This window comes from Rhagoletis zephyria, unplaced genomic scaffold (assembly GCF_001687245.7).
Source record: "Rhagoletis zephyria isolate East Lansing unplaced genomic scaffold, Rhagoletis_zephyria_1.1 Rzeph_scaffold_01317, whole genome shotgun sequence".
Classification (NCBI taxonomy): Eukaryota; Metazoa; Arthropoda; class Insecta; order Diptera; family Tephritidae; genus Rhagoletis; species Rhagoletis zephyria.
Window position 1 is genome coordinate 54,119 of NW_016158401.1, and position 27,979 is coordinate 82,097.

General features: G+C 36.0%; 2 protein-coding genes across 8 annotated transcripts; both read left to right on the top strand.

Moving 5' to 3' along the window:
- Nucleotides 1-736, top strand: RpS26 (ribosomal protein S26). Its single transcript, XM_017617020.1, has 3 exons — nucleotides 1-125; nucleotides 274-451; nucleotides 506-736. Exons 1-3 carry the CDS (start codon nucleotides 123-125, stop codon nucleotides 664-666), a joined length of 342 nt encoding a protein of 113 aa, XP_017472509.1. The 5' UTR covers nucleotides 1-122; the 3' UTR covers nucleotides 667-736.
- Nucleotides 656-27,874, top strand: Orcokinin (orcokinin). Of its 7 annotated transcripts, XM_017617013.1 has the most exons (5): nucleotides 9,769-9,780; nucleotides 17,150-17,277; nucleotides 20,487-20,526; nucleotides 21,736-21,775; nucleotides 27,418-27,874. In XM_017617013.1, exons 2-5 carry the CDS (start codon nucleotides 17,212-17,214, stop codon nucleotides 27,671-27,673), a joined length of 402 nt encoding a protein of 133 aa, XP_017472502.1. In that variant the 5' UTR covers nucleotides 9,769-9,780; nucleotides 17,150-17,211; the 3' UTR covers nucleotides 27,674-27,874. The 7 variants fall into 7 exon arrangements, with proteins under 7 accessions (XP_017472507.1, XP_017472502.1, XP_017472504.1 ...); XM_017617018.1 differs by lacking the exons at nucleotides 9,769-9,780; nucleotides 17,150-17,277 and adding an exon at nucleotides 656-739; XM_017617015.1 differs by lacking the exon at nucleotides 27,418-27,874 and having other exon boundaries at nucleotides 21,309-21,951.
- The last annotated feature ends 105 nt before the right edge of the window (nucleotides 27,875-27,979 follow it).

The following is a 27,979-nucleotide window of genomic DNA, read 5'->3' on the forward strand; positions in this document are numbered from 1 at the left end:
TCGCTTGATTGAAAGTTTTGGCATGCACATGTTTGCTTGTTCAAACAGTGAATAGCAGCCAAGTTCACTTCGGTCGTGTCTTTCCTTTCTCTGTTTCCTGTTGAAAGACAAGTATTAGAAGAATGGTGTGTGAAATTTATAGAATTTATCTTAAAAATAGCAGTTATTCTTTGTTGGAAACTAATGGAGTATCTTAGCTTAAAACTGAAACACTTTTAGCGATATATGACAACTTCATTCATAATTCACTTTATATTTTCTTTTGCTACACAGACCAAGAAACGACGTAACGGAGGGCGCTGCAAGCATAATCGTGGCCATGTGAAGCCTGTACGCTGCACAAATTGTGCCCGCTGCGTTCCAAAAGATAAGGCTATTAAGAAGTTTGTTATTCGCAACATTGTAGAAGCAGCAGCGGTGAGAGATATATCTGAAGCTTCCATATGGGAAAGTAAGTCTAGCTCTGTTTTACTTCTAAAACAACTTCTAATCTTATCGTTTTTAGCATACATTTTGCCAAAATTGTACGCAAAACTTCATTACTGCGTTTCATGCGCTATCCACTCGAAAGTTGTAAGAAATCGTTCCAAGGAAGCTCGTCGCATTCGTACGCCACCTGTTCGAACGTTCCCTAAAGATATGGCTCGAAATCAACCAAGAAAGTAGAGCAAATAAAAGTGTAAAGACGTGACAATGCACATTAAGAAACAGTTTTTCATTAATACCTGAACGTAAACGTGTATGTGTTTTACTTTTCAGCAAGATTGAATTTAGAAAGGTAAAAAATGTAAATACCTATAAACGCCGAGAGTAATTCTACATTGCTATGCACTACATTGGAACACTAAATTGTTATTCTAAGTTCAGTACACTGTACACATTTTTTGCACAATTAGTGAGACTCGCACACAGTTTGTTCCGGCCCCGAACGGGAATGAGCTATAAAACTTTGCTCGAAAACACATCAACGCAGAAAGCATTTACTATAAATTGAGTAAAAATACAAATTTTTTGAAACAAGTAAAGAATGCCGCCTGATTAGCTATAGAAAAATGTAAAACATTGTAAATTGTTTGTGCCGATTTATTCGGAAATGCATCGAGCGAAGCATCGGGCTCGTAGTAGCCGCTACAACAACAACAATCGGGGCCCGAATCGCGGCGGATATCGAATGTAACTCGAATCGAAATTTGATTTTGAGATCGCGGCATTATTCGATAGCTAGTATGCTTCGCTCTTTTAAATTGTATTCAGCCCTATCGCCAATTCCATGTGAATAAATCGTTCACATAATTTAGCCTGCAAAACAAAAACAAATTGGGAAACATTGTTTTTGTTTTGCTTTATAATTTTTGGGAATATTTGTTCATGTGAAATTCGCGATAGGGCCGATTGTGGAAAGTGTTGCCACACACGGGCTTTTCCTCCCAAAACTGGTAGGCTGTTTCCATTTGGTAGATTGGTAGGCTTCATTGGATTTTGGTAGGTTTCGGGCCAATGAGTAATAATTATTTGCGAAAAATAGAAAATATGTACGGTCAATCAATAAAGTTTAGGTGCAGAGGGGTTTTTGCAATGCGGGAAACTGTTTATTAAATACTTTATTTAATGCTAATTCTTTATAAAAATGTGGTTAATACTACAACAAAAACCACAAAAAAGAATTCCAAACCCTGTGCAAAAAAAATGTACAAATTCTCATTCAAATATTGCACTTTCTATTTACACTCTTTAGAAAAAAGTTGAGAATGCAATTTTTTACACCATTCAATTTTATAAGGTAGCTAGCTAGGACTTACCATTGATTTTTGGCTTTTTTTTTGTTGAAAGTGTCCCTTTTTTCTTGAGCTCCCGTCCCGAATTCGGGAGAAATGCTATCAGCAATTCCGGCACATTCATAGTTAGTGCTGCCTTTGATTTTGGTTTTTTTTTATGTTTTGGTTTAATAATTCTAAATCAAAGTAAAATAAATCACAACAAAATAAATCGAAATCAGTGAATTTGCGGGAGAATTTCGTGATCACGACAGAATTCATGATAGCGATCTCCGAGAGAGTGTAAAAACTGCAGTATTTGAATGAAAATTTGCAGAATTTTCATTAATTTTGCACACTGGAGTTCTGATTTTTGGGGTTTCTGTTGTAGAATGAACCATATTTTTCTAAAAAATTTGCGAAAACTTAATAAACAGTTGCCCGTATTGGAAAAATGTCGATGTACTTTATTGACTGACTGTATCTCCAAACATTTTAGCAACCTTTTTTACACGAGTATTTCACCGGTGCGCTCGCATAACGGCTGCCGCAAACATGTAAATATACCTGATTCCTTATACGGTGTTCGCATGAGGCGATTTTAAAGGCAATTTTAGAGGCGATTAGTTGACACCAGGCGATTGTTGCTTTCAACTAAAAGTTCCCAGCTCCGCTCTTAACTCCGCTCCCGCTGCCAATAAAAACTTATTTATTTAATTACTTATATGTATATTTATCCGTATTCTGGTTGTCGTTAGTCGTTCGCAACAACAGTCGTACGTTGAATTATGTCGTAAATAAAAACATTAACGACCGATTTTAATACGTTTTCAATACTTCTTCATTTCGAAAGGATAATAGGAATACAAATGTGTAGTAGATTGTCATTGGTTGCCTTATAACGCCAATGAAAATCTCAAATATCGACGAACGACTGTCGTTCCGACCATCGGAATAAGGGCGATTGAGTCCGACCCGCTAATAAACTTAGCAGAGGTTTTTTTAAATTTTCTTTTTGAGGTAGAACATAGATAACGTTTTTCGCAGATTTCGGTATGATGTATTAAAAAACATCTTCGATAAAAATTTGTAAGCCTTAGTACCAAAAACAACGGAGTTACATGCCACTTTTTAAAAAGCCCTGTTATTGATACTCAATTTATAACGTTTTTTGCTTTCCTGTAAAATAAAAAAATTGTTGGTTAGGGCCTTTGTGAATTAAATTAGATTATTTAAATAATCCGAACGTATTTTGTTTTGTGAAGGAAATGGCAGATATTCAGGGCTATCTCTGAACCCATCGTAGCTTCGATTTTCGTGAAATCTACGAAAGTGCTATCACAGAATCCGAATAGCTACGAATGTAAAATCGAAATTCTTAGAGAGCCTTCATTGAATCCGTTCGTAATGAAGATCCGTACAGATACTCTACGACGAGTTTACGCTGTCGGAGCAAAATTTAAAATCACTGACACCCCTATTCTGCAACTGTTTCGTATTCGGAATTTGCTACGAATCGTAGAAATAGTATGCTGAAATCCGAATCGTATTTTCGAACTTTCGAAATTCGTACCAATGTCATGCCTAAAAACGAACGCGTAAGAAATTGACAGCTTTTTTGCGCAATTTTGTACGAAAACAATTCTGTGTCGGAAGCGAGATAAAAGATGTAAATCGATCTGTGTTTGCAGGCGATATTGGTAGCGTTCATTTAAAAAGATAAATTTGGCTTACCTATATTTTTATCCACTGCTTTATATAAATGAACAAAAAATAATCTTTGTTGCCCTTATCGAGAAACTTGGGTCCGGTTTAGTTATTAACACAATGATTTTCGGTTGTGTCCAAACGCATAACCAGAATCTAAAAACTTTTACATACACGTGTAATCAGAGGATTAAACTTTCATTTAAAATAAATGTTTCAAATTTCCGAACAATAGTTTATTAATAATATGCACAAGAAATGTTGCATGCCTTTGAAATGCGGAAGCACTTCTTCTCCGGCAAGAAAAGGAGACTTATACTTAGTAAGGGATATTATCCGTAAGCGCGTCCGAAGGCAGAAGCAAGCGCAACAGGTGGTGGACCCAACAAAGTGCATGTTTTCAATGGCTTGGAAGAAGCTGTTATTGCATTAACAGGGTTGAGAACCAGTTCTTCAGGCATAGGAGGTGAACAATTAAACCAGAAGCTGACATAGATGCGTCGTGGTTACTATGCCCGACAGCTCCGCATACGTCTGTGAATTCACTTCCATAGCGCGCTCTGACTCTGCTGCTATAATTGCAATTGGAATAGAATCCATCGTTTCCTTCAAAATATGAGAAATCAATAAATTTTACCATAAATAAGCACTTGATGATTTTTTTTAAATTCCTTTCCACTTTTCCTTCATACAGCTGTCTTCGAAAAACAACTGATAGCTGGCAATGCTGCACAGGTTTCCGCAAGGGTTGCAGCATTTCGATTTTTCGTTTTTCGCAACATATGGGGTGTTCACAGTTCGTTCCAAATTATGTCTGAAAATGTAGACGTCTACATTTTGAGACATCTTTAGCATCAAACTGTGAGCACCCCTTTCTAGCAGTCGTCGCAAAATCGTCTCAAAACTTTGCTGGTGTTGCCAGACATTTCCTCTTTGCGTGCATTTTTTATATATCGCCTTTCGATTTTGTTTCTGAAAAATTGTAATTATTTAACTTAATTACCAATTCCTAATATTTGTAATTTCTTTTCCTTGATTTGTTTCTTTTCATCAGAAATTGCGCTCAAATTAAATGCAAATACAAAAAACGTGCCCAATAAACAAAAAAAAAGGGGTTAATATTGCCATAATGCAACCCTGCTGCGAGGTTGCAAAATGTAGACGCGTAAAAAACNATTGGAATAGAATCCATCGTTTCCTTCAAAATATGAGAAATCAATAAATTTTACCATAAATAAGCACTTGATGATTTTTTTTAAATTCCTTTCCACTTTTCCTTCATACAGCTGCCTTCGAAAAACAACTGATAGCTGGCAATGCTGCACAGGTTTCCGCAAGGGTTGCAGCATTTCGATTTTTCGTTTTTCGCAACATAGATACAAATTACGAATTACGAAAATTGGGGTTCCAAAATAGGGGTGTGAATCTTAAAAATAATGAGAAAAGGTGCATTATTGTTAATAATAAATATTTATTATAATCCAAATTTGTTTTAGTTTCATGTAATTCCATATATTTGTGTAAACGTATACGTAAAATACCAATGCCATACATACATATATATGTATGTACATACATATATTCATCTGCTAGACGCTATTTAATTAATGAANCATGTAATTCCATATATTTGTGTAAACGTATACGTAAAATACCAATGCCATACATACATATATATGTATGTACATACATATATTCATCTGCTAGACGCTATTTAATTAATGACTATTTTTTATGAAGCGTGGAAATTCTAATAGTTTAACAACAATTTATTAGGAAAGGCGCCTTATTACTTTAATATCATCAAAATTAATTTAAAAAAAATATATATTTTTCTCTTTAAAAGAATAAAATCGGAACTAGAAAATCAAATTTATTTAAAAAAATAAACAAAAATTAAATAAAAAAAAACTCCGCTGCCCGACGAGTCGNATATTTTTTATGAAGCGTGGAAATTCTAATAGTTTAACAACAATTTATTAGGAAAGGCGCCTTATTACTTTAATATCATCAAAATTAATTTTAAAAAAATATATATTTTTCTCTTTAAAAGAATAAAATCGGAACTAGAAAATCAAATTTATTTATAAAAATAAACAAAAATTAAATAAAAAAAAACTCCGCTGCCCGACGAGTCGGACTCGGACCCGGATCTCTCAACTAGCAGTCTAGTGCTTTGCCCACTCGGCCATTGTGACTACTGGGGCAGCGTGAGCAAAATGACATACGAGGAAAGAAATCTAATTACTTTAATATCATATACATTTATTTTAAAAAATACAAATTTAAATTAATTGAAAAAAAGGTTTCTCTCTAAAAGAATAAAATCCAAACTAAAAAAAAATTAATTAAAAAAAAAACAAAAATTAAATAAAAAAAGAAGAAAACGCTCCGCTGCCCGACGACTCAGACTCGAACTCGGATCTCCCATTTGGCAGTCGGCCATTGCGACTGCTGGGGCGGCGTGAGCAAAATGGCATACATAAATGTCTATTGTTTCCTTTGCACTAGCTGATTTCGAATCAGCATTCGAAGCTGGCGACGATATTTTCGAGTTCACTCGGAATCAGTAATAGCAATTTTTCCGTATTCGTAGCAGGCATTCGAATTCGTAGATTTTCTACGATGAATTCCGTGATAGCCCTGAAATTAACCCAGCCGGCAAAAAATCCGAAAATGCATACGAAAAAGGAAAAAATGTTTATGAATTGCGTATGTTTGTCCGTTTACCGATTCCATTTTCGGATACTTTGACGATGCGTTTTTCCACTTAAGTGTGTGGCAGAAACGAATGTACAGACAAGAACCGAAAATTGTTTTGAAACGAATATGTTTTTGGCTGTTTTTCTGAAATGTTTGTTATTGAATTTTTCGTTCAATAAGCTTTCCTTTTGCACTTCACAAATGGTTTTTCAGGGTTCAAAAAGAAAAAAGGGAGCACCTGACGGCATTCGAACCAGACATGCACTGAAAGCTAAGCAACTGCAGATTTCCCCTAAATTTCGTGCAGTCTCATACTTGGATTTACATTGTCTTTGTAAAAATATAAGCCATCTTTAACATGAACAACATTGGTAATAGTTGCGATCCCGTACGAGTCCGGACTAGTCAGAATCAGTCAGATTTTACTGGAAATCGATCCCGTACTCGGTTCTCTGACTATTGAGTGGACAAAAAAGAGAGTAAATAAGGTGTTCTCTGCGGGAGAACTTACCAGTTTTAGTCCGAAGATTTTTTGCTGGTAAATTCTGGTAAATGTGTCAAACGATCAGCTGTAGTGTGTTTGGCAACCAAATTGTAAACAAAAGAAAAGTGCACGCTGCTAATTCATGTTGAAAAGTATTTAATTACATGTTTAAGTGGATTATAATGAATTTTAAAGTATTTTTGGTTATTTACATGTGTGAGCTGAGCGTGTTTACATACAAAATAAGCAAAAATTACAACCAAAATTTGGAGGTTATGTTGAATTTGACAGAAGTTAAAATTTTTTACTTTACTTTTCAATGTTCTCGTTCTGAGCGATTTTTTATTTTTTGACAGTTTTACTAGTTTTAGCCCGAGGAATACGGGATTGCACCTAATATTAGGTTGGGACAAAACTCTCCAGCAGCAAAAGTTCTTGGTATATTCAAAGGAAAATTATGGTACAAACGAAAAATGTCATACGGCAACCATAGTCAGCACGCACTAAAATAAACAAAGTGGAGATTAATGGAAAAATTAACTCAACAAACCTTGTGCTTATTAAATTTACTCACTTTTTCGTTGTATACTAGCATAAATAATAAAATTTGCAATAAATAATTCAAAAAGGCCATATTTTCTTTAGTTTATTTACAAACATGTGTTTGTGATCAGCTGATTTTCTCACTTGCAAGTTTTAGCTGGGAAAAAAATTTCCAGCAGAGATTTGCAGCTCTCTTTCACATTTTGCTCTCTCAATTTCCCCTACTTTGAAAGTTTTTTGGGTACGAGAACGCAAAACCAGTAAAAGTTTTCTAAAACTTTATATAGTTGGGCGTACGACTACACTCCTATTAAAAAATCTATATGTATACTCAATTATGTGAGTAACTGTACTTATGTACAGTCAGTCAATAAAGTTTAGGTACAGCGAATTTTTTACAATACGGGCAACTATTTTTTTAATATTTTATTTTTCCATAATTTTTTATAAAAATATGGTTAATTCTACAACAAAAAGCCAAAAAATTAGAGTTCCAACCCTTGTGCAAAATTTCATTCAAATATTGCACTTTTTATTTACGCTCTCTAGAAAAAAGTTGAGTATGCAGTTTTTTAGCCCATTCAATTTTAGTATAACAAAGTGCAAGTTTGGGGTAGCTGGGACTTATCATTGATTTATAGCAATTTTTTTTTGTGAAGGTGTCGCTCATTCTCTCCATATAAAATAATGTTTGATAAATTTTTTATATTGAAAAAATGTGCGACACCTTCAACAAAAAAATTCCCCAAAAATCAATGGTAAGTCCTAGCTTCCTCATACTTGTACTTTATTATACTAAAATTGAATGGGCTAAAAAAACTGCATACTCAACTTTTTTCTAGAGAGCGTAAATAAAAAGTGTAATATTTGAATGAAATTTTGCAAAATTTTCTTTAATTTTGCACAAGGTTTGGAACTTTGAATTTTGGGGGTTTTGTTGTAGAATTAACCATATTTTTATAAAAAATTAGCGAAAAATAAAATATTTAAAAAATAGTTGCCCATATTGTAAAAATTTCGCTGTACTGACTGACTGTACATATATAAATAAGTTGTTGATAGTCCAGCCAATTTGATAATATAACTATATATAGATATATATAATATTTGATAATAACTTTTGGTAAAAAAGGTGTTGTTGTAGCGGCTACTCAATCCAGTAGCTCGTTTCTGTAACAATTCTCTACCAAGGCGAATTGAGATATGAATGAATTGAGAATGAAGTATATTCTCTACCAGTAGAGAAATAATCGATAGAGAAGAGTTACAGAAACAGCTCAGATCGGCTTGTCCATCAACCGCTGTCGTTAGGTTAAGCTAACGGGAGACCCAGGAAGTGCGCAACTTTCATAGGCACAAGGGCATTAGCTGGATAGGATTTCGGGGGCATGCGAAGAGGTGTCATGAGTCATGTGGCGACTCTCTGCAGACCGTTAGGTACATCTGCGTTCACTCTGCTCAGGTACGAATTTAACCTGCTGCAGTATCCAGAGCGAATTTGGGCTATTGTGGTGCGAGTCTCCCAAGGCAGACAAAGCCCTGTACCGTCCCGTGGCATTTACAGGTCTGGAGTCTATGTAGGTTGAGACCGACTCCCTGGGAATGCCGTTTATGGCCTTCGATATGCTGTCGGGTTCAGATGTTGTTTTATGAACCTGTGGACTTCGTCCGTCAGTTCGTACAGATGCCTCCTGACGTGCCTTGGCGAGGGCTTAGCTGCAAGCAGTTATCTTTTCGGTTGCCCGGGTCTGTGGAACCCTACTAGGAACTGCTTGCAGAGTATTGCATTGTGCTCCTTGATGGGGAGCATCTAGGCCACGTGTGGGTAGTATAGAAGCGACATCTGAAGGCATCCAATCGCGCTCCAGAATGCCATATTCTGGCATGTCTGTAGCTTTATTCACTGAGTCTTGCTAATCCCCGGTTTTGTCTCTAAAAATGACTGACAAATGTCGACCACTCGTAATTCCCTGGCCATCGTATTAGCCCCTGTAGCTGAGAGGAAGCCTCAATGTCTTCTAGTAGCGTGGAGTGACTGACGGAGTCAAACGACATATCCAACGCTACTAGGACTGTTCTTTCACAGAGACGGTTTCGGTTTAGGCCACGAGTTATCTAATGGCCCTAATAAATAGTTTATATTTAGCACGACAAATTGTAGTTGAAAAGGTAAGTTTATGAAAAGGCATTGATGAGTGACAACACTGTAGTAAGCAACACGGAGGGCTGCAGTAATCGACAAAATTTAGCGTTTAAGTATAAGTTCTGCGTTATTGAATAGTTTTACCTTTACTTTTGATAGAATAATTAGACTTCGTCCTCTTCTATTTACTTGATTTTAAACATTTTCTATTTTCATATTTCATAAAAATAATTTTGGCCACATAAATCGGCCAAATACCCCTATGTGCGGCGGCTACTGAGTCTAGTAGCGCAATTGGGTACTGTTTGAAGCTTTCTTGTCCCTGTACGTTTGGCTTTGCCCACCGGGGGATACAGCGTAAGCGGTCGACTAAAATGGCTCTGTCGTCACGCTTCATCTGGTTGGACAATGACTCAAGGTTGACCAAAGTCAAGGTGGAGTTACAGGTCTTCAGATGCTCTTCCCACTTCATCCGTTTATGTACGTTCACAAGTTGTCGAATGTCCGTATTAATGTGCCTAATGCGGGGATTTCCGGGATCGGCCTGACGAAGGTTATCACGGTCATCAACTAAAGCAGTCGTTTCAGCTGAAAAATTCGGACGGGGGTCGCCACGTTATGCTGTTTATCAGACAGGCGCTTAAAATTGTTATGTCAGGCAAGCTACTGCAGCTGCCTATAATCCTGATGGGTGCGTCGTCGTTCATTGCGGAGATTGTCGAATCGTCTATCTGCTCGACCATGTGTATTCCTCTACGATCATTCCATAGGCTTTAATTCCAAAGAGGGCGGTGCGCTTTAAAGTCAACGACTACTATACGGTTTTCACCTCTGAGGAGCACACCTATTTCAGGGCGATATCCTGCAGGGCAGCTGGTGACAGGGGGTATACGTTACATATATCGAGCTCGACATCACCTGACCGGATAGCAATACCCTGACACCCTGCGGTCGATTTCTGCTTTGCTGAGATAATACTGCACAGTTTGATGCGTGATGAACGCTAGACCACCACTTTCTCGCTCGCAATCTCGACGGTGCAAATTTTATCCGGCAACTGTGCAACTTCGTCTCTTGAACCTCAGCTACTAACATTCCATGCCGTTGCTGTTGAATTGTAGGATATTTGCGTGCCTTGGGAGACTGATTGCAATGTGTGGTGTGGGCGGGAAAGGGAAATACTACCCGCTTTTATTTTATTAAAATCGGATAACATTTCCCATTCCCGTCCAGTAGTATAAAGGGAGTGGGGCATGGCTGGTCGTCAATCCACAAAACTTTTTTATATTTCTGGGTTTTTATACAAAATAAATAGATCTTGCACCAAATTTTTGCTGTTTTGGAGGATCGTTACTAGTCCTTGCCACATTAGAATACAAAGTTCGGATACCCTGTGGGCATGGAGTTGACCAATTTTTACCATATTTCAGAAGTATGGCTGTGTGCCCATCGGTAACATTTTTTTTCTCCGTCGTGAGACAAGGTAAAAAAATTTACTATGGTGTACAAATAAATTGAATTTTGCTGTGCCAATTGCTAACTAAAATTTTGACAGTTGAAAATAACCAAACAAACACTCATGCCAAAGCCCTTTTTTGTGTGTTGCTGAAATTATTCAAATGTATATCTATTTTGCAGCTTGCAAGTAGCGTACGCTTTTTGTGCTTTTTTCAACTTCAATTTTGATTTTACCTCTTTATTACCACCAAACATATTTATATGCTGTCAAAATTTTACCTAGCACCATGAGCTAGGTAAAATTCTGACGTTCGTATTCACCACGAAACATGTAAAATTTTTAGTTTTATCCTTCAAAATTTCCTATTTTCTATCAATTGGCACATGCCATATATCTTCCTAGTTTAATCCAAGTTACAAACCGAATTTCATTGGAATCGGATAACATTTACCAAATCCGCCCCATAGTGTAGTGGGCATGGCAGTCCGTAAAGTAAAGTAAAGTAAAAGTACTCCACGTTACAAACTTCAGCAAAATCGGAGCTCATTTACTACTTTTTGCCACATTTTATATTGAGCTCTTCCACTGTGCGACGTCGCGGGGGAAGTTTGCGACTGAGCAGTACAGCAGGGGCCCACATAGTCACTCGTCCAATCTCGCGTGGTGCCCAGTCCGGAACATGCCCTAAAGAGACATCAGCCAAAGCAGGAATCGCACTTGACTGATGTCACATTACGGTATATTCTGGACCAACACACCGAGCAAATTTTAGGAGGGACGGACAAGGAGTTGCCGGCGGTGGTGTGTCGGTGTTTCTGTGATGTTAAACAAAAATATGCACTTGCATAAATATCCGAGCTCTAACTCCGAACCCGGAGGAGACAATTCCGACCCTCCTCTCTCGTAGGGCCTGAAGGTAACATAAAAAAAAAATAATAAAAGTATTCCGACGAACTGATAGCCTCCTCCTTGTTTGGAAGTCGGTTAAAAAACAACTCATACGCCATGCACGAGTACGGCAATGTACGATATGGCGTATGGGTAACATTATTTCCTGCCCCCATTCAAAACTTGTTTATTTATCCACCGATTTTCATCGTTAGTGGCGTGATTTTTCGGCGAGAGAACAGGCTTTAATAAAAATTAAAAAATATATATACGACATGTTATTTTATTAATTATTTCCTTGTAAAAGTTTAAGTTTTTTTCATAAAATAGAAATTACATACATATGCTGGGGAAATCACCTGATCTGGAAAAACGGTATTCAGATCCATAATCACTGACCCAAAAGTAAGTTTACGTGTCTCGTCCCATTTTGTGCCCACAATTTAAAAAAATGAGTACATTGACATGAATTGAGATTTACAGCGGTTTTTGAGGTCCCTGAATTGGAATCTGAAGTCAAAATAACAAAAACTAAAAAGGCCGATCCAATATGGCGTCTAAAATCTTAAACACAATAAATTATGCTAACAATCATAGTAAAATTGGTTTATTATTATATTATTTAAGAGTTATTGGAGTCGCTAGATTCGAATATGAAATCAAAGTAACTAAAAACAAAATGGCCGATACAATCTGGCGCCTGAAATTAAAAGAAATCCACGTAGTATTGAGTTATATTAAGTTTTTTAAGTTTTTATTTAAAATTCTTAAATATAAATGCTATTGAACTATAATATAATCATTTTTACGTGTATCTTACACGAAGTCGGTTAAAAAATTAATAGAAAAAATCATCTTCAGAAAAATTTCAATATTATATGGTACAAAATCGCGTCTTAAACAAAAGTACACGGTCGGATTCTCTCTTCTTCTTCTTCTTCTTTATTGACGCTGTAACCGCCTAAGCGATTTTGGCCGAGTACAAAACAGCATGCCAGTCATTTCCCTTCTGTGCTAACTGACACCAATTGGAAATGCCAAGTGAAGCCAAGTCCTCCACCTGGTCTTTCCAACGCAGAGGAGGCCTTCTTCCTCTGATACCAGCATCGCAGCCTGCGTTTAATATTTTCGGAGCAGGAGCGTTTCTGTCCATTCGAACGATATGATCAAGCCAGCGGAGCCGCTGAATTTTACTTCGCTGCACTATGTCTATATCGTTGTACAGCTCATCGTTAAATCGTCTGCGATATTCGCCATCACCAACGCGTAGAGGTCCGTAAATCTTTCGCAGAATCTTTCTCTCTCATTGTCCATGTCTCCGCGCCTTACACCAGCACAGGCATGATGATGAGCTTTTACCGATAATATCGATGTCGTCGGCATACGCCAGCAATTGCACGCTCTTGTAAAGTATTGTGCCTGAACGGTTCAGTTCTGCGGCTCTTATTATCTTCTCCAACATCAGATTAAAGAAATAACACGAAAAGGAGTTCCCTTGTCTGAAACCTCGTTTGGTATCAAACGGCTCGGAGAGGTCCTTCCCTATTCTGACGGAGCTGGTGGTATTGCTCAACGTCATTTTACACAGCCGTATTAGTTTCGCGGGGATACCAAATTCAGACATCGCGGCATAAAGGCAACTTCTCTTCGTGCTGTCGAAAGCGGCTTTGAAATCGACAAATAGATGGTGTGTGTCGCCCTATTCATTGTGTGTCTTTTCCAAGATTTGGCGTATTGTGAATACCTGATCTATGGTGGATTTTCCAGGCCGAAAGCCACACTGATAGGGTCCAATCAGTCTTTCGCACAATACACTCGATAAGACCTTATAACCTATGCTTAAAGGCTGATTCCGTGGTATTTGGTGCGTATGGCGGGGTCGCCTTTCTTGTGGATTGTGCAGAGCACACTTAAATTCCAGTCGTCGGGCATGCGTTCATCTGACCATATTCTGCATACGAGCTGATGCATGCATCTAATCCCTCCACAATTTAAGTATATTCTGGACATCGGTCACTAGGTCGCCATTGTTGTTCTTACAGGAGTTCGCCCCGGTCTTGAAACCTTCCGTGAGTCGCCTAACCCTCTGGTAGAATTTTCGGGTATTCAAGCTCTTCGCACTTACGTATTTCGGCCTGTCTCTTCTTATTGCGGCAAATACGTCTTGCTTCCTTCTTCAGTTCCCTTTAACGGCCCCACATGGCTCACGTTGCGCCCGATCGCAGCGTGGCCCTATAGGCGGCGTCATTTTTCTCTGCGGCTGCTTGACATTCCTCATCGTACCAGTTGTTATTTCGGGCTCGCTGAAATCCAATTACTTTTTCGGCGGCGGTAGTTAATGATCAGGAAATGTGGTTCCACTGCTCACGTATGTCGGATTGTTGAAAGGTGCTCTCAGAGAGCAGGTGTGTGAGTCGAGTGGCGAATAAATTGGCCGTCTGTTGTGATTGCAGCTTTTCGACGTTAAGCTTTCCTTGCATTGTTGGGCGCACATTTTTTGCTGCACAGAGGCGGGTGCGTATCTTGGCTACAACAAGATAGTGGTCCGAGTCGATGTTTGGCCCTCGGAGTGTACGTACGTCCAAAACGCTTTAAGCATGCCTTTCCTCTATCACAACATGATCGATTTGGTTTCTCGTTTTTCGATCTGGAGACNTGCTTTAAGCATGCCTTTCCTCTATCACAACATGATCGATTTGGTTTCTCGTTTGTCGATCTGGAGACAGCCATGTAGCTTGGTGGATGTTCTTATGCTGGAACCTAGTACTACATATTACCATATTTCGGGCCCCGGCGAAGTCGATCAGCCTCAGTCCGTTATCGGACGTTTCGTCGTGGAGGCTGAATTTTCCGACAGTGGCGCCAAAGATCCCTTCCTTGCCCACCTGGGAAGCTGAATTTTCGGGCAGGATTTTGACATCGTGTCGGGGGCAACGCTCATATGTACGTTCCAAGCGCTCATAGAAGAGATCCTTGGACGCCTCATCCTTCTCTTCCGTCGGAGCATGGGCGCAGATGATTGAGATGTTGAAGAATTTAGCTTTGATGCGGATTGTGGCTAGACGTTCGTCCACTGGGATGAATGCCAGTACTCGACGACGGAGTCTCGCTCCTGCCACGAATCCAATACCAAATCTGCGCTCCCTTACGTGGTAGCTATAGTAGACTTCACAGTTACTTTTTTTGCCCCGTCCATCGCATTTCTTGGATGGCGGTAATGTCAGCCTTAAGGATCCGGATATTCCAGGTGCATACCCTCAAATCATAGTCTTTTATACGTTTTTCGTCGTCGTCATCAAAAAAGGGGGTCTCATCCGAGGCTTGTTGGAATTTTTCATTGGGCGGGGTTTTAGCTTGGCGGGACCCAAACCCAGCGCACGCGAAGTTTTACGCCTTCTCACTTTTGCTCGCTTCCAAACGGGTGTTTGGTTGCAACTCAGAGGATACGTGGGTATAAACATCCGGACGTTGTGAGCTGCGATTTGAACCGTACGCACAAGAATCGCTTCTGGCCACTCCCAGGTGAATGGCAGTCAAAAGTTTTCCACTTCTGCGGACGGAACCGTCCTTCGGATTCTACATTTAGTATCTAAGTTTAAAATATAATTATATTGAAATGAACATACATGACTTTTCCTTTAAACTGTTTTTATTAAAAAATTTACTTGAATATTTCATTAAATACTCAGATGAACATACTAAAAAATTTAAATTATACTCTATATAGAACTCACCTGTAGAAGGAAAACCCATTTTACAAAACTAAAATCGATCGCCCCTACGGCTTTTGGTGTTCGTTTAAACTTAAGTATTGCATTTTTACTTTTCAGAGCGCTGCCTTAAATAGCACTTTACCACTGATTATACAAACAGATGCAAAAGGTCGGGACCGGTCTGGGACATATTTTTATAGCTAAAACATAATTTTAGCCAACCCAAGAAATTAAAGCCCCAAAATCGGTACTTTATTTTTCCATTTATGGGCACGAACTGTGCACCTAATATAACTGTGCGGCGTTTAAAAACTTGAGATTTTCCCTACAATGAACTTAAATTATAAAATGTGTCGTTTCGTATGTACTTAGGGGGAAGACTTTTGATGTTACCTCCTGTGAAAAAAATCGTCCTTATATACAATACAAAAGGAACCAACAGACATTTTTTGAGAAATTCGTTTTTAAGTATTCCGTTAACTATCCCCAAGCTATGTACTAAAATTCAAAGCAACATCTTAAATAACGAAATTTACTCATATTGTTAGGACACCTTTCACAGCATATTCATAACATCTTATTTTAGTTTAAAAAGTGTTCGGGTCCAATTTGCCATTCAGGGAATTTTGCATTGATAATGACGATATGTACATACAAACTTATGTATGTATGTACATATGTATTTATACAATCCAAACAATATATTTAAGATTATTTAACATATGGTAAAATAGTTTGTGGTATCACAAATGCTTTCTACAATGCCCGTACTTACATACATATGTGTGTCAGCAAACTTATGTAGGCACACATCCATTTCGCAAATGTAGTTATCTACGAGCCATCAGTTGCTATGGCGACACATGGTATTACTATACAGGGTACTGTATCGAAATCAATGTCATACACGAACATCCTGGTGGCCAGGAGTATTTATGCATAAATAGGCTAACGTGTTTTCAACAGGGACCGAAACTAACAGTTATTTTTTTTTTAAAGTCACCCTGGCCAAATATTTTTATAAAAGTCATTTCCTGATAATAAAAAACCGCTTATCTAAATTAAACAAGTTTGGTATCAAATGAAAGAGGACAAAATAGCTTTAAAACTGAAATGTCTAAACGAGGAACGCTTTCTATTGCAAAATATTTCAATAAAAAATTGTATTTAATTACCATAGAACAAACCTTGGGTCAGGTATATGAATTTCTTTTATATTAAATTATAAAAAAAAATATATAAATAGAGGTGATAACCTTCGTTCGTTATTTCTGTTTAAAAGCTATTTCCGTCTTCTTTCATTTGATACCAAACTTGTTTAATTTGGATTAGCTGTTTGTTTATTATCAGGAAATAACTTTTATTTATTTCAAACTTAAAAATAAGCTGTTATTATCGGTCCCTGGTTTTCAACGTTCAGCTATTCAAACGTATTGGAAAATTTTAACGTGGGAAGAAAAGTCTGTTTTCAGGAGTATTATCATCCTCGCGTAGGATATGCTCTAGCCATCACAATCGTTCTCTCAATAGTTCCCGATATTCGGCATTGTCAACATTTCTAAGCCACATAAGGAAACGGCAATGATGACAGATTTTAGAGTTTGATTTTTGCGATAGAAATACTATGTAAGCATAAAACATTCGTGGTTCAATGCACAATGAGTGCGAAAACATTTTGCATCACCCTGTATTGAAAATTTGAAAAATTTTCCGGTATAAATATGGTAGCAGGATACGCTCAGTCACCAGTTAAAGTTAAAAACTATCTAAAGTCGCAACTAATACTTAGTTACTCCAAATAGAGTCTTCAGTTAAAAATGAAAATAATTTTCTTATTTTCTTTGGCGGTTTGTGTGGCAGTCACGACGGCTATGCCATCAAAGGTAAAGTTAGCTTCTATAGCAGGAAATTGTTATCAAATAATAAAATATTTGTTATCAATTCAAGAACATTAATTATTATTTTTTTTTCTGGTGATATATTTACATTAAATAATTTTCTTCATTCCTTCAGCGTCTGACACAATTAAAAATAAGTAGATTTTGATCAGCTTATGCTATTTGGAGGTTGTGTCAATTTAAGGGTGTCATTTGGCAGTCATATAAGCTGTTCTGTTAAGCCATAGCTTTGTGGAGTTGCCCGTTATTTGGTCGGTGATCATGAGTGGGTGATCACATGCGATTTGTCCTGGGTAGTTTAAATCTGCTTAAGTATATTTTCTTAGTTAGAATGCGAATAGATTTCCCTCAACTGTACCTGATCTATTTAGATGCAATTGACGAGAGGTTACAAAATTTTGTTTGCATCAGAATTGCTTGAATTGCATTGATAATGTGCAAATAGTATAGTATACAGCTCTCGTACCAAGGCGAATTTAATAGGGCCGTGTTGGGACGACAGCTGAATTTTTCGCCATAAAAAGCTTAACGTCAAAATGATGTGTTAGTTGTAATCCATATTGTCAGGCAGGCCTGACCTCTCTCTCTCAACTGCCTCGGAGTACTTCCATATCAAGCTGGTTTGGGTCTCAGGGCACAGTGATATCACTGGAAATTGCAGGGCTGATGAAATGGCTAGGCAGGGCACCCTCAGGCCATCACCTCGAACAGGGAGGGCATAGGAGTTCCGTTGGCAACCTGCGATCTATTCCTGGACAGATGGGCTTACAGTCGGCTCAGCGAGCGCTGGGCAAAAACCCCGACAACAAGGCCATTCTGGCCGGGTGTGGACCGAGAGCGGCCAAGGGAGCTACTGCAGCTGGCTAAGCGCCAGCTCTCTATTTTTACAGGTGTACTGACTGGACATTACCCTATAGGAACCCACGCGGTGTGACTCAAGATCGTCACGGATCCCTACTGCCGCAGTTGTCTGGAAGACGACTCAACTGCCCGGCATTCGGTAGATTAAGGTTTAAGCACCTCGGTGCACATTTCATCAACACTCCCGAGGGGCTCTCTGGTGTAGATATCAGCTGCCTGCGGAACTTTGTTGGGAGCACCCAGCGCTTCTCTTAAGCTCGTCGGCGATTTCAAGCATCCGTTGTTGGTTACCCCAGCAACAAGTACATGTGTGAGTGTCGGGTTGAATGTCGGGTGCTTGAAGCTTGCCCGGCGACACTCAAGCATAAAGCGTCAACACCATTTGCAATAAAATTTCGTAGTGGGCGGACGTAAACATGTCTTCATCGGATGACGATTTTTTGCTACTTGCCACTGCAGTAGTTTTATTAGAAAAAAAGAAAAAAAAAGAAAGACTAAAAAGAAAAAGTTGTGGATGAAAAGTTTATATACAAAACGTGCAACGTAGTATTCCACAAAGCGGGTAAGGACGCATAAGTTTCAATAAACCGCAACGTAAAATCTTTATCTTCCGCGAACTTGCTCATTTTACATATCACAACAAACTAACACACTAATGCTTGTCAACGCTTTGCGCCACTATCAAACAGACCGCTTGTCAAGCGGTCGCGTTGATGGAAAATCAAAAATTTTTGATTTTCCATCAACACGAGCCGACAACAAGTACGTGTGACACGACGATCTCCGATTGCCTCGGTTGCTGGGGTAACCAACAACGGATGCTTGAAATCGCCGACGAGCTTTAGTCTTTAACACAGTTACCGTTCTAAGAATTTGTGTAATGTGGCATCACAATGGACAATTAAATGTCTTAAGTGAGTCCCCTTCGTGGGTCTGCCACTATAACATAACCTAACCCATACTTCCATTGTTTATTAAATACGCCTAGGCATGGTACTTCTTCAAGCACAGAAATATTTCTTGTGATTTTTCTTGAGAGCTGAAAACTAAGCTTTAACCTTACGAAAATTATCGTAAAGACAATACCAAACTTAACCATCAAAATCCGTCCAAAAATTCGTATAGAATAGAAAATTCGTAAAACTTGTCGCAAGTTGCGATATCGATATGAAAATTGTCGTAAACTGGTCACAGAATAGCACAATAGATCGTTTACTTTTGTAGGGCTGTGTATTGTCATTTTCTAAAAATATGTATGTGTGTACATATACATACATATGCATAAATAAATGCATTTAAAAACCTGTGCGTATACAAGTATATATGTGCATACATGGCGTATGAGTAATTTTTTATACTCAGCCCTATTCTGCATTTCGACTCGAAATTTTCTCCGTTTGGCAACTTTGGTATTCTGCGTTCCGTTTCCTTTCTATCAATCTTTGTAATTTACGATTATACCTATTCTACATTTCCATCGTAGTTCCGTTTTTCTAAGTTGCAAATTCTTTGACGGAGAACGTTTCGATTGTTATTTTCGTGGGTTTAAATAATATAATTTTATAAAAAAAAAATTAAGTAAAATATACTGTGCATGATTGTAAAAGTCATCATAAATGAATTTTCTCGATTTCTGTTTTTTCGTATTCGCCCATATACATATGTATGTATGTGTGTATGTATATATGTCGTTGATGGAATGTAGAAAGGCCCCAACTGACATTTTTCAATTTTTAAAAAAAGGAGCAACAAACCAAACCTTCAACATATACTTATAATTCTGAGCGTAGGACCACGAAAATGCTTGTGCATCGTATTTCCGCAGTTAGGGCTTTTCATCGTGCATGTATCGCAACCTCAAATACGCGGTTTTGCATTTTGTTGATACGCGGTTTTGCATTTTGTTGATACGCGGTTTTGTACTTTAAACGACGAAATGCGTGTAAAAAAACACGCTTAATAACTAAAAAAATATCTAAACGTACATACATGCATACAAAGTTGCCAAGCAAAGAATAACATTTCTATAGAGTCAAATTCTCTTTTGTGGCACAATTGACAGGTGTCACTATGCATTTTTAATGCAACATAGTATAGTATATATAATAAGTAGGTATACAGATATTAAAAAAATGTTATTCATACAAACTACTTTCATTAATAAATGATTAGGAGTTTAAAGAATATAAAAAAATGTGAAATATTACAAAAGTAAACTTGAAATTATTATAACAAAGATATTTTAAAATATTCACTAAACTGAATTTAAGTATTGTTTTGAAATTGGAACCAAATGCCTGAATTTAAAAAAAGTGCCTTATTTTTTCTTGCAGATGCCAACAAATTACAATGAAAATTATCCTGTCTTAAAAGGTAATACAAATTATATTTGTATGTGTGCGTATATGTATGTACATATAAATGTATATGTAAGCAATTTAAAAAATTTGGAAATTATCATGCCTACTAAAATGAAAATCCTTAAGCTAATATAGATATATACATATGTATTACCGTTGATTTTTGAGATTTTTTGTCGAGCGTGTTGCGCATTTTCTTTCATATAAAAATAGATTTTATTCATACATTATATTGAAGAAAATGCGCAATCGACGGTAATTTTTAGCTATCTGAAACTTGCACTTTATTAGACCAAAATTTAATGAGCTGCAAAACTGAATACTCGAAAATTTTTCTAAAAATTCAGATTAAAAAGTTTAAAACCCTGATGAAAATTTTTTTAAGTTTGAATTTTGTGAAATTTGTGCAGCTTTTTAACCTGTTAAATATTTATGTGGTTTCTGTTCTGGATTGAATCATATTTGAAATGAAAAAATAGCAACCAATATCATTTTGAATTTTGGTACTAAATCTTTTAATCAATTACCAGGCATATGTATCACTTCGTCATCATTTACATATTGTTACTTTAATATAGAAAGGCCCTATTTCACTTTTTTGTTCCTTCAAACAGAGTTTAAAAGTTTAGCAAAAAGCAAAGTTCTACAGTTGTGAATTACGTAGAAGTGACAGATTTTGCATAAATCCAGATTCGAAATTAAAATGAGTTAGGTCCTTTCTACATTAAGGTAACGATATGTATGTATGTTTGTATGTATATGTTTTTATAAATTAAATTTATTTTATTTTAATAGCAAATTTTCTCCAAATCGTAGATGAACTGTGCAACGACCACGACTTTCGAACAGACAACTACAATTTATTTGGGCAATTAGTTTATCTTCTGTTGACATTACCAAACGAAGAAAATTATTTTCAAAACAATTGTAGTAAATATTTAAGTATTTCAAAAAAAGCATTGTCGGTACTTCTTCGTCTAAAAAATATTGAGAACACAAACTACGAGAAATTCGACTCGCCTCCAAAGAGGACCTTAGACAGTATAGGTGGTGGTCATTTGATCAAAAGAAGCGACATTTTACTATAAAATCTACGCCACAAATCATTTAAGTTGGTTTTTATGCTTTGAGAAATATTGAAACGAATACTTGATTTATAAGAAAACTTATTTATAAGTGCATGTACTTATTATAATGTATACAATTTTTTATATTTATCAAGCTGACTTCAAAAACCTCAATCCGGACAATATTTGCCTAAGGTAATTTAGTGAAAATAAATAAATTTGAAAGAATAATTGTGCTGCATATACATAAATATGCATGTGTTTAACTTTAATGTATGTACATAATTATAGGTGTATACGTATCCCGCATCTCAAAATATTTTGATAAGGACTCAGTTAGTCTAGACTTAATTTATGTAACGTTATTTAATATCGAGCCCTAACCGCCAAACTAACGTAAGCGACATTTCAAAATTTCAAAATTTTCTTTTAGATGCAGAAATATTCCTAGAGCATCTAGATACNATAACGTAAGCGACATTTCAAAATTTCAAAATTTTCTTTTAGATGCAGAAATATTCCTAGATCATCTAGATACATTTCTGCATCAAAAAGAAAATTTTGAAAAAAATGTCGCTTACGTTATTTTGACGGTTAGGGCTCGATATATTGGCCAACGCATTCTATTTATTTTTATTCAGGCATTTTCTGATGCAGCTTATAGGCGGCAAAGTGTAAATCAGCTGAAAAGGAAAATACAAAACCAAAACATTTTCACTTCTGGCCAATTTGGCGCGTTGAGTAATCATTGACGATTTCTTACGTAAGATGAGATAAGTCTAGGCTAACTGAACTTTAAAATTAAATTACGTATGAATGTATATAAAATTTTTAAAATTCATTTCATCCTCTTCGATGCAATAAGTAGGTCTTAAATGACAAATTTGAAAGCTTCTTATAAAAATACAATCGCCGTTCGGGGTCGGCGTACAACTGTAGGTCCCTCCCATTTGTGTAACAACATCAAGGCGCACGCCACAAATCGGAGGAGAAGGTCGGCCGAGCACTAACACATGTGTAAGCGCCAATCTATTATATTATTATTGACAAAGAAAATATCTTTAGGGATGTTCTAAAAACTTTAAAAATCTCCTAATTTTAAAGAAAAAGTTTTTTGAGCCAGTAAAATCAATGGTTTAGTTGTGACAAGAAAACATTTAACTGAGACACTCGTCAAGGTATCACTACTCTAAAGCTCAATTGACCTTTATTTACACAAAACACATTTGAAAATAATAACACTGTATGGAAAATCTCAAAATTTTAAATGGCACAAAAAAACGTCGAAATACGTAAACTTAACATTGGTCCGTAGATTACGGATCTGTATACCGTTTTTTCCATATCAGGTAATTTTCCCAAGATATTTTAATTTTTTATGAAAAAAATCAAATTTAAACCAGGAAAAAAATTACAATAACAAATCTTTTGTATTTTTTCATTTGTATTAAAGTATGCCCTTTGCCAAAAAAACAAGTTACTAAAGATGAAAATCGATAGTATTTATGCATCGCTTTGAATAGTCAAATGAAAATGTGTAATAATTTTTTTTATGAAATAGGATGTTACTCATACGCCATGTATGAGTATATACGTGTACGGTCCAGTGTTCGGACTTGAAAAAAAATTTATGTGGCAGAATCTGGAAAAAAATGTGGTAGATTTCAAGAAAATGTGGTAGATCTCAGGTTTTGGATCAAACTTTGTACAAAAATTAAAAAAAATTCTGCAAGGTTTCACATAAATTGCAAACATTTTAATTAGAATCTAAAAAAAAAATAAGTATAATAAAGTGTAAGGTTGAAGTTACTAAAAATTGCGTTGAGTTTTGGCAATTTTTTTCCTTGAACGTGTAAGGCAGTTCCTTCCATACCAAGATATTTTTCGAACATATTTTGAAAGATTTCTGCAACCAGTTTTTCTTTTTATCACATCACGATGTAGCGAACAAATGTGGCACGTTCCAGAAACCGCTACTTAGGATTTGCCGATTTTTTCAATTCTCAAGTAAAAGTAAACAACGCTTTAAAAACTTTAGAATCACTGAAATTTGCTAATACTTTCACAAAAATTGACATTTTTTAGCATTTTCGCTAATAATTATTTTTATAAATCATATATTTTGCAATTTAACCCAATAAAACCACGTTTCCTGTCGAAAAATTGAAAATTGAGGAAATCTAATATTTTACAGTTTTTTTATAATCCCATTCTGCCTGTTAGTGTTTAGTGTTAGACAATTTNGAAAATTGAGAAAATCTAATATTTTACAGTTTTTTTATAATCCCATTCTGCCTGTTAGTGTTTAGTGTTAGACAATTTTTGCTCTTAAACTTAAGAAAATTATGTCGAATATGTGGTAGATTTCAGACCTTGTGTGGTAGATGCTCAAAAAAGTGGCAGATCTACCACAATGTGGTAGACGTCCGATCACTGGTACGGCCATGTACGGTATGGTGTATGTTCATGAACCAAAAATACAAGATCACGCCTTCTTCTTAGTAGCCCGTTATAATCGCATTTAGGAAAAAAGTTGGGCGACTTTGACATTAGCCGTTTGTTTACATTTGTTCGTTGTTTACAATTTGGTTGTGGCTTTTTACTGCAATTTTCTNTTTGGTCTAATTGGACCAAAATTGATAGCTTCATTCTCCGTTGGTAGCTTGGTTGTTTGATGAAGCTTTTGGTAGGCAAAAATGTTTTGAAAATACAATTGAACATTAAAATTTCTTCGCTTAATTTGCGTTCACACATTCAAAACACTGCTTTCACTTTGCTTACAAGCATAAGATTTCTTTATTTATTTCTATATTTTATTAAGAGCGTGTGTGAATCGGTAAAATCGCGTCGAGTAAATTTTTGACAACTTTGAGGTGAATAAAATTTCAGTAGCTCATGAGGCTAGTGAAATTTTTGACAAATGCATAGAAAATTTTGACAATCGCAAAGATTGTTGATGTGTGTAATTTTTCGTTAAATAGAAGCTTAAATAGATGAATTGCAATCAACGATGGTCGATGTTTTCTTAAAATATTCATTTCACTTCAATTTGTAATATTTTATTTCAAATAAATCTGCGGTTATCAAAAATTTACTGCTGTCAATAAATATTTAATTTCACACAGCAGATCGGCAAAAGTGTCTCACCATAGTAAAAATATTATTCAACGGCTTTCGCCATAGAACTTTGTTACCGATTCACACACGCCTTAAGCAGACAATTTTCTGCTAACAAAAACTCACTTTCCAAAGCTATGACCGATTAGCTGTTGAAATTAAGGAGAAATTACCTATCGTCTTGAAAGAAAAATTGGTGATAGGCAATTTGCAAAGTGAATGTGTATTGGCAAAAAAGGTGAGTGTACGCAAATTGAATCGAATTTGGAATTTTTTTTATTGTAATGCATAAAATGTCTGCTCTTGTTTTTTCACACACAAAAAAAATAAATTATATGAATTTAATCAATCACAAAGATATTTACATATTTTACAAAGGTTTTTTATACAATACGTTAATTCTTTTATTTAAAGGCCTGAATTTCTTTTGTTTAATCTTAAAGATTGGTATGAATGATTAACCAATACTGTAAACAATATTATGTGTAGTTTTAATTTTTGATGTTAATTTAGGTCCATTCTTTTGCAACCGAGCTACAAAAGAACACTCGCTTAAATGACGAAAAACACGCAAAGCAACAACACAAGCTCGGCTATTTATCCGAGTTCAACCAGGTCGGTTAAAACATACGCGACCTGAAGAGTAGTTAGTGAAAAAAACTGCTCTATTGTGAATTGTTAATGGGGAAGTGGAGAGGGAAATTTTTCTTTTCGCATATACATGATATACATTTGAAAATAAGTATATATATTACGCAAATACCTCGCATAATTACTAATTTCTATTTTTTTCTAGTCTACATCCCGTTGAACTAATCACATATTTCTTGTCAGCTACCGGCAGGGTTGCTTAAGTAGTTAAAAGGAAATTTTATCCGAGTTGAACGTTCTTTTGTCGCTTGCTTACAAAAAAATGCAGCTTTTGTGTTGTGTATGTAAAAACCCGCAAACTCGAGAAATCTCGTTTTAATGGTAAACAAATTTAGGTAGTTTGGAAACTGATTTGATAGGCGTTTTGGTACCTAAAAATATTTTCAAGTGGCAACACTGAATGCAAACTGTAGTATGTACATATCTTGATAAAATTACCATCCTCTGGGGAAGACGCTGACGCCAACGCGTAAAGGCCCGTAGATCTTCCGCAAAATCTTTCTCTCGGATACTCCAAGAACCGCCTTATCGGATGTTGTCATTGTCCAAGCTTCTGCGCCATATCACAGCACGCGCATGAACGAAAGACACAAGATCACGCGCGAACGAAAGAACGAAAAAAGTAATTTTCTAGCTATTAAATATAGAAAAAATCCACAAAATCTAAAAATATTAAAAGTCAACGCGATTTTTTAGCAGCATAAAACTTCCACTTTATTGTACTAAAATTTAACAGGCTATAAAACTGTGTACCCAAAATTCAGATTAAATGTTCAACATTTTAATACAAATTTGTTGAATTTTCCTAAGCTCTGTATATATGTAAATAGTTCGAAAGTTTGATTTGAATGACCTTGGTTAAAGCGCGAACCATATTTTTTATAAAAAATTACAAACAAATTTTAACTTTAAAAACCTTGCAAATATTAAAAAAAAAAATCACCATGTAAATATTTATTTTTGCTGCCCACTGTATATAGAAATTTGCGATTTGGTGTGTTTTATTTCAATTTTAATTTATTTTTTTTAGTTATTTAAAAGAATTATTATTATTATGATAATTATCATTAAGATTTCGATATATGAAAATTTTTATGTACATATCTATGAAATTTTATATTGTTTTGGTGTTCTAAATAAAAAATTTTCAATATAAAGCATTGAAATTGATGTTGTTTAATATGTTACTTTACCTATCCCCTTTCCTTACATTCTGTGTCCCGATTTCAAGAACGCAAAAGTTGGCAAACCCTGTTATGATTAGTGATTTATTTGGGGTATTCACAACGGTGTCGGTAAGTGTCGTACTGTTGTATGTCGTAAACTTTAAATGCCTAGAAAATATATTAAGGGGGTTCACGAAGTACGATCAAAGTCATACTATGAATTTTCGCAGTGTTAAAAAGTAGTTGGTTGTGGTTTTAAGTTCTCTAAACATATATTTAAGCTGTTAAAGTTTACGACATACAACACTTACGACACCTTTGTGAGTCCCTTAATTGAGTGTAGTTTTCGTGCGCACAAAGTGGTCTTTACTTCTCAATCGCCTACTCATTCCACAAAGGCTTGTTGGCAGTGGTGCGTTCTGCGTTCAGCGATGGTTCAGCTGGTTTTCGAACGCGTTTTTTATTTGTAACAAAGGATTCAGTTGCAAAAAAATTTTGACAGTTTAGGGTTTTGTAGAAATTTGTAAACAAAATTTTACTGTGGAAATTCGTAAATAATATCACTGTTGTAGTTGAAAAATCCGACAGGCGGCATTTCTAGATAATTTGAAATCGACGCTTTGCTCAATGTTCTTTGCTCGCCGCTCCACTATGTTCTTACCCTTAGACGGTCTCCAGCCCGGTTTGAGAAAACAGGAGAGGAAACAGGGGGCTTTGGTATTTCCAGGGTACGGGCTTGACAACCCCGTCTACCCTAGTTAAAGGCTACCAGTCCTGAGTCGGTGGAAACTCAAATGGCAGAAGAGTCTGCACGTAACATTATATAAATTATCACCAATTTAAAGTTATGTGAATTCTGTGTAGTGATTACGTCTAACACCATATTTTTTATATGTATTTCAGACTTCTTATGGATTTGGACAATAGAATTCAAAATTTCATGATTTCACACTCTTTTGAAAACGTACTAAGTCTCCTTCAAAGCAGATGTGTTCTCCCGAAATGTGACTTAAAAAAGCTATTGTGGTATATGTATGCTATGAACGATAATTCGTCCGCTGCAACTGAAGATAACTGGAATGTGAACAAAGTAAAGAAGAACTTTGATGAAATCGACAAAACTTCCGCGTCTTTCAACACTCTGAACCAACTTATTTAATGAAATACTTAGACACGTGAACTGCATAGGACATCTTGATCATAAATAAAAAATTTGTATAATGTCTGTTTGTATAACGTATTGATACCTTTTTATAGTAAGTACTATTTTACATAGTACATATATATATATGTACATATGTACATACATAGTATACATATGTATGTACGCCTTAACCCATGCCAGAGTTTACTTAAATCATTGAGTAAAAAAAAAAAAGAAAATTTTATTAAAAATGTGTTTTTATTTATTTTTTTTTTTGTTGTTATATTTCGAATAATACCGTCCAAGCTTTAACCAANGAAA

Excerpts from the sequence above, each read along its gene's own strand:
- RpS26 (XM_017617020.1), top strand. Across the intron at positions 452-505 it reads TGAAGCTTCCATATGGGAAA|CATACATTTTGCCAAAATTG; the intron begins GTAAGTCTAGCT and ends TATCGTTTTTAG.
- Orcokinin (XM_017617013.1), top strand. The coding sequence starts at position 17,212 with ATGAAAATAATTTTCTTATTTTCTTTGGCGGTTTGTGTGGCAGTCACG. Across the intron at positions 17,278-20,486 it reads CGACGGCTATGCCATCAAAG|ATGCCAACAAATTACAATGA; the intron begins GTAAAGTTAGCT and ends TTTTTCTTGCAG. Across the intron at positions 21,776-27,417 it reads CCGGACAATATTTGCCTAAG|ACTTCTTATGGATTTGGACA; the intron begins GTAATTTAGTGA and ends TATGTATTTCAG.